The sequence below is a fragment of the Lactuca saligna genome, chromosome 2, assembly GCF_052625555.1.
Source record: "Lactuca saligna cultivar CGN05327 chromosome 2, ASM5262555v1, whole genome shotgun sequence".
NCBI lineage: Eukaryota > Viridiplantae > Streptophyta > Magnoliopsida > Asterales > Asteraceae > Lactuca > Lactuca saligna.
Window position 1 is genome coordinate 177,352,267 of NC_136418.1, and position 7,130 is coordinate 177,359,396.

General features: G+C 37.8%; 1 protein-coding gene across 1 annotated transcript; it reads left to right on the top strand.

Annotated features, from left to right (window-relative positions):
• The first annotated feature begins 1,145 nt into the window (after positions 1-1,145).
• Positions 1,146-3,067, top strand: LOC145032971 (uncharacterized). Its single transcript, XM_078981941.1, has 2 exons — positions 1,146-1,277; positions 1,631-3,067. The coding sequence occupies exons 1-2, from the start codon at positions 1,257-1,259 to the stop codon at positions 2,756-2,758; spliced, it is 1,149 nt and encodes a 382-aa protein (XP_078838067.1). The 5' UTR covers positions 1,146-1,256; the 3' UTR covers positions 2,759-3,067.
• The last annotated feature ends 4,063 nt before the right edge of the window (positions 3,068-7,130 follow it).

Below are 7,130 nucleotides of genomic sequence, written 5' to 3' on the forward strand. Positions count from 1 at the left end.
GGCTGGCTTGGGGCAGTTAAGTCGTTTAAATAGGGTGCAAACCCCTGAAACTTAGGGTTTCATCCAACAGCGGCGACTCGCTGAGTCTAGGATATGGACTCGCCGAGTCGCCAACTTAAAACGTGACCTGGGTCGCGTTTCTACTCGGCGATTCGGACCCATGACTCGCCGAGTCCAAGGCTAAAAATGGGAAATGTTCGAATAAGATTGACATACCAGAAACCAGGTGCTACAATTACATAGTTGTTTTGGAGATGGTGGCGATAAGGAGACACATGATGGTCGGATAGATCTATATTGAGAACGACGACGATGGGGGGAAATTCTAAAGCCTAGCCACCGTTGCCACCTTCGATCCCTGCTAGATCTTGATTCGTTATGGTTGTTAACGACGACCAGGTCATAGAGTTTCACGATGCGCGACGCTAGGGATCCCTTAATAGGAGGAGGATAATGTCGTCGTCTGAGGAGGATATTGGAGACCCATGATACAATCTGATTTCGTCTTTTTAACGTGTTCATCAAAAAACCCTTCATCCTTCATCCTTCATCATATCTGATTTTGTGTATGTGTTCTTGATTGTGTGTGTTTGGAGAATAAACCTAAAAAATATGGAGTGTTTATGTATGTGTTCATTAATATGAATATGTGTTCTTAAGTGTGTTTATATTTGTAGATGGAGAGAGAGAGAGAGAGAGAGAGAGAGAGAGAGAGAGAGAGAGAGAGAGAGAGAGAGAGAGAGAGAGAGAGAGTATTTTCTTTTCACCTTTTATTTAATTTTTATAATAAAAAAAACCAACAAAAGAAAATATCAATGGCAAAATAGTTATTATAAAAATTTAAAAATAAAATGGACCAAGTTGACAACAAATGAAAATTTTGGACTTTAATACTAGTTTAAATTTTTTTGGATAAAAATGACAATTTTGAGTTAACCACATAATAGATCGACCATTCGTATAGTTTTGTCTTCTTTAAATTATAAAAAGTTCAAACATAATTAAATAAACTGACCAATAGTTTTAAAAATATTTCACATATATCATAAAGTATGTAATTGTTAATAACACTTTTTTTTTTTTTGAAATATTATAGAATTTTTTTTTTTTTTTTTAAATAGAGGCTACTAGAATCGTGACGTCAGGCATGACCAATAAGAAGTTCTCGAGTCCTAGAAAACCCTCTCAATTTCTGTCGATTACACAACAAAATACAAATAACTAAGTTCCATTATAATCGATTTCTTCATTTATAAATGGAAGCTACCGCCCTACAGGTTTTCTCTCATCTCAATTTCATTTATGGGGATTCTTATGTACTTCTTTTGTTCTATGATAAGTCTTTATGAAATCTTTACGACGATCTGATCAATGGATGTTAGTTCTAATGACTAAATAGTTATTGATTCTAGATGTGATATAATTGCTAGTTTACAACAATTGAACTCCCATTTTAGAATCTATGGTATACAAAAATGAACAATTTGTGCCGGAAGTTGTGAATTTGACTCTGTTTTGGTCGGTAGATGTGTTTGACTCTGTTTTGGTCCTTCCTGAGAACGGTATACAATCGGACAAACTTAAATAGCTGTTTTTTCTTTCTTTTTCTTTTTCATGTTGCTGCTTTCAGAAGTTGATGAAGATGACAATTGGAAAGTTCAGGAAAGAGTTTGAATATGAACACATGACGAGAAATCAAAATAAGGTCAACGGGGTTGTCTTTTTTCCAGATGACATCCTTTTGGATATCCTTAAAAGGCTTCCTGATGCTTTCCTTCGTTATAAGGCTAAGTATGTCTGTAGACGATGGTTCCATATAATCACCAACATGATCTTGCTAGACCATGCTTCTTTCATCCTCCAGAAGCCAACTGGAATCTACAGAGCACGCCATGTGGACATAAGGGAAGAAAGACAAGGGCTAGAAGTGAAAGAGCGGTATCTTCACATACCTTGCACAGGTAGGATAGAGTCATGGTGTAATGAGTTTCTTCTGATAAGGGATCTTGATAGAAAAGGATCTGTATATCTTTTTAATCTAATCACCAAGGAAGGATCATATCTACCGCTTTGTATATCCTGTGTGGGACGCTATTTTTGCCTATGTGGAGTGGCACTTTCTTTTGACGGATTGAAGAGAGTATACAAGGTCCTTCGTGTGTCTATGGGCCCACCAATGCAATGCGATATTCTTATTTTGAAAAAAGATATCGTCTCTTGTGTTTCCTCAAAGTGGAAAAATATCAAAGTCCCGTGTTATATGAGTCAAGGAATGTCTAGTTGGTTTCACCCGGTTTCAGTTCAAGGCAAGTACTTTCACTGGAGTGCTAATCTTTCTAAGTACCTGGTTTCTATGGATATGGTGAAAGAGAAATTTTTCCAATTGCACCTACCTAAAAGTTCTGGTGATCGTATGATAAACCTCTATTCTGTTTTTGAGATGGGTGGTTTCCTTACTCTCATTGGTGGAGTTTCTTTGGACAAAGTTTACATATGGAGTCTTAAAGATTTTCGGAGGATGGAGTGGGAGAAGTTGCAGTTAGTAACTTTCCCGGATCAGTACTTTAGAATATATCCCATTTCAACTGTGATAAGTAAGAGATATATTATCTTCAAGGATTCTGAATCAAGTAAAAGTATGTATAGTTATGATTTGAAATATGGAGTAGTTATTATTAAAGAGCTGAAAATCAACATTGGAAGTGATCTTTGTGTGGTTCATACATCAGCACCAAGTTTTATATTGTCAAGGGGGTAATACATGCTACTGATTTCAAAAACTACAAGTAGCGAGTTCGAGAACTTAAAGAGGAGGTATCACTTAAGTCCGTATGTAAGATAATGGGATGTCATCCATTTGTACTAGTATTGTAGCCTTGATTATATGGCTTAATTTTTAGATAATGGGATGTTTTGGACCCATTGATCTGACAGGTATCCACCTTTTTTGTGTGGTCCTTTTTTAATGGAAATCTGAAATGTTGTACCCATAACATCTGTGAATACCATTTCAAACTCTATAATTGAAGCAACATGGAATCATACGCAGAAGAGATTCAAAACTGAACATTTTCTTTTTAGTTTGTACATATTTGTTACAATTTATCGTGTTTAAATATTGAATATCGACTCTGAAACAAAATCCTTTGCCCAAAATCCGAAGAACCTCTCCGACAAGGATTTTGTTTTCATTTCAAATAGGTAATTAATCAATGTGTATTCTCGGTAGTTAGGCATAAAAAGTCATTATCATGTGGTGATAAGCCCCCGGTCCATCAGGTCTACACTCGCAAGAAGAAATGTCCCAAAGTTGGCAGCCCAATGAATCATGGCCAATCTAGTTTTCCGCAGGGAACAGATCAGGGGCAATTTGGTCTTTTTGGTGTACCCAACAGCTATGGAGCAGGAGACACTGAAAGTGGAGAGGATGTTTAACGTCTTTTAGCATGGCAGTCCTTGTTTTTTTGTCCTTTTATTAGTATATAGCTGGTAGTGGTATCTTTTGGGGGTTATGTTGATTTTGTATTTGCTTATGCAAACTTGGAGAGCACTCACCTCTCGAAAGTGAGTTTTATCTTCCATTTCTATGAATATCATTCCAGTTTCATAGTCTCTTGAATCCACATTGCAGTTTTGGTTAGATTATTTTAGTGAGAGCTTATCATGTGGTTCGGTAAGTAGTTGAGTAGTAGGTTTAGTTTTCCAAAATGATAAACGAAGTGTGAAATCCAAAGAACATGCTCGAAAGGAATACCATATCCGAAATACAAGCAACTTCTCTGACATGCAATACCCAATTTTTGTTTTAACGACTTGATATGTTGTTATTTTAGCATAACCATGTGCATGGTGCTTTGTTGACAATGAAATGAAATCCATAACTTGGTGGAATAATAACTGGCAAGCCATAATCTTCCTCAATGTGTGAAGCAATTTTTAAGCCGTCGTGCTTTGATATATAGCTTGATGTCCTGGTGTGGAAGAGGATCCATCGTTTTAGCAATACATGTTTATATAAAGAGGCATGTACAAATCCACAACTCAACATAGATGAACTATATTTTGAGGTGTGTGTCTAATGGCTCTATTTTGGAAAGAGGGGTTATTGTCTTATAACGGGCCAACGTTTGTGGAATTTATTCAAAGTCGTTTGACATCAACGAAGTGCATGAAGTGGTTGCTTCCATTTGTAAAAGTAACTAATGTGGTGAAGTTGAAAGACATAGATGCGGTTCTCACTTGATAAATTATTGAAGGGGGAAGTGAAACGAGTGTGTCTAATATATATGTTAAATAACAATTCGAAGGGAGAGAGCCTCGTCAGCCAATCAAGGATGAGAACCTTTTTAACATCCCTAAATACACGTACCATAATATTTTCCATTCTGGGCATCACAACACGAAAACTTCCCAGGTCACCGATCATTAAATTTCTCCCTTGGGACTCCTTAAGTTGAAAGATCTTATGGGATCTACTGCCATTATAATTTTAAAACGCGTTCTGACCAGGAAAGTATCCACACTCCTTAGAAAGAATGCTTAATTCTAATTCGCAATCGAGTGGGGTCAGGTGCATGTAGGAACCCATATTCACCCCTTTACAAGGTTCAGTGTCCTTGTTGAATACATCGAATCGTGCCCTAGCTTTGATAATATTTGTAAGATCCCATATAGCAAATACCACAATATTATCCGTTTTGGGCCAAGATCCCATATAACAAATACCACAATATTATCCGCTTTGGACCACCTGAAACGCAAACTTCCCGAAGGTGACCCATTATAACGCGTTTTCCAAATCGTTATTGTTCGGGGAGCTGTATGGCAAGTGGGGCAAAATCATATAAAAGTGTAGAGTTTCTCGTTACCTTTTTATGGACATAAGGACCGTCGAAATCGGATTTGTAACGAAGAAGTTATGACCTTCGGAGTATTTTAGGGTTTGAGAAGGAACCCTAGTGTGCGGGGCGTACTGATACGAAGGGTGTTACGCCATACATAGTGGGGCGTACACTTAGCATAGTGCGATGTTTGGATTGGGTTGCGATACTCGTATGTTGGGCATACGAGGAGTACACTAGGCCTACCAGGATGACTAAGAAACCCTAATTTTTCGTGATGTACCCAATATAAGCTTTATGTTAGCTTCTTTTGTTCATTTCTAAGCTAGCCTCCATACCCTAAAAACCGTAGATCGACCCTTGTGGCCTCTTGGTGGTGTTTGTGAGCTATTAGAAGGTCTTGGTGCACATTTTTTCCTTGGGAAGGAAAGAAGAGAAGCTTGAAGTTGTTTTGTTTGGTGGAAAGGCTTTGGATCCAGGATCATCATCTTGTGGGGAAGCTTTCTGAGGTATCAAGTTTGCATCTTGGCTTGTATATGCCTAGATCTCTTTTTGGTTAGTTTGTTGTGATTTTGGTCTCCTTTTTTAGGTTTATGGATGAGTTGGGTTGCTTATGGGCTTGTTCTTTTAGATCTGAGTTTGTTTTGGTATCCTTGAGCATAAAGGTGTAAGCTTTATGTGAATCTCAGTATCATACATGGATTAAGTCATCTATTAAGTCCCATTTAAGATTAAGAACTTTATTTATCCATGTATGAACGTAAAGTTGGCAACTTTACGTGATAATCCAGCTCAAGGAAGTCAGATCTATGTTTTGGAACTTTACGTGATAATCTAGCTCAAATCAAGTTTGGGCTGAATAGGGTGAGTGCGTTGGGCGTACAAGCAGGTACACTTAGCGTACAAGCCTCCAAGCGAGTACGTTGCATGTACGCCCCCACGTACTCGATCTGTTGGGCCTTGTATGTTTGGGCTATCTTTTGGGCTTGGTTGCTTAGGGCTTTGTTGGGTCATCTGAGAATATGTGTTTTGGATTATGGAAAAGTTAATGGGCTTTAGGGTAAGGCTCATGTAAGGGTTGGGCCGAATTCCGAAAATTGGGCCATAAGTGGGTTTTGGATAATTATTGGTTTGTGGGCCTTTATGATTGGGAGTTTGGGCCTTAATCTTAGACCAAACTAGGTGAGGGGTAAAATGGCCTTTTTACCCTATATATAGATTGTTGGATTTAGATTGGAACTCAATTGTTAATTGGGTGTTATTTGTTTGATAGCACGAGGATTCTAGCGGATCTACATTATTTATTCGTGGGTAAAAGACCAATTTCCAGAAATCCAAGGCCCAATCTAGATCCATCTTTCTAAAGGGTAAAAGACCATTTTACCCATCCCAAAACTTATCCAACATCTCATGGTCCAAGCCCAAAAAGGCCCAAAAATGAACACCCTGGAGAGTACACCCCGCATACTCACCCCCGAAGCACAATGTACAAGTTGTTGTTGCATGATACAAGCATTAAGCTGAGGCCTAAAATCCATAATAAGCTCTTATTGGGTTTAGTCAAAATGTCCAAACATAGATCTAACCCTTAAGGGGTGTCTTAACGTGTAAAGTTGGCAACTTTACTTCTTTGCATGACTTAAAGGGACCCAATCCTTGTTTTTATCCATCTAAACTCATAATATGAACACAAACTTAAACATGATTTAGCCAAACCCATCAAGATGATATTTTTATGGTTCCTAATAACTACATAATGGATAAAGTTTCAAACTTTATCCATAAGAATGGTGTAACCAACCAAGATCTAGTCTTTAAGTCTCAAAGGGACCAAAAATGCATCTTTTCCAACTTTATCAATTAAGTCCAAGTCTCAAGCTTTTAGATCTGAATCATATGATGTTTAGATGGATAAAGTTTCTAACTTTATCCATAACAAGGTCACAAACTTTCAAGATCTAAACTTTATGCATTAAAGTGACCAAAAGCTCATAACACCCAAAACTAGCTAGATCTAACAATTTCATCATCAAGATTCGAACTTTATACCTCTAGAAGAAAAATCAAGGTGAACAAGGTTTGGATCTTCAAGCTCCAATGCAACCAACGCTTCTTCAGTGAGTTCCTTCTTCTCCAAGGTGCACCAAGAACACTCCAAAACTCTTAAAAACACATTCTTTTTGCTCACAAGGCTTAAACTAGGGTTAGGATTTCAAGGGAGGGTGTTGGAGAGGTGGAGGCTGAGAATGGAATTGGTTTAGGGAAGTTACGGAGCTTAAATAGGGTTAA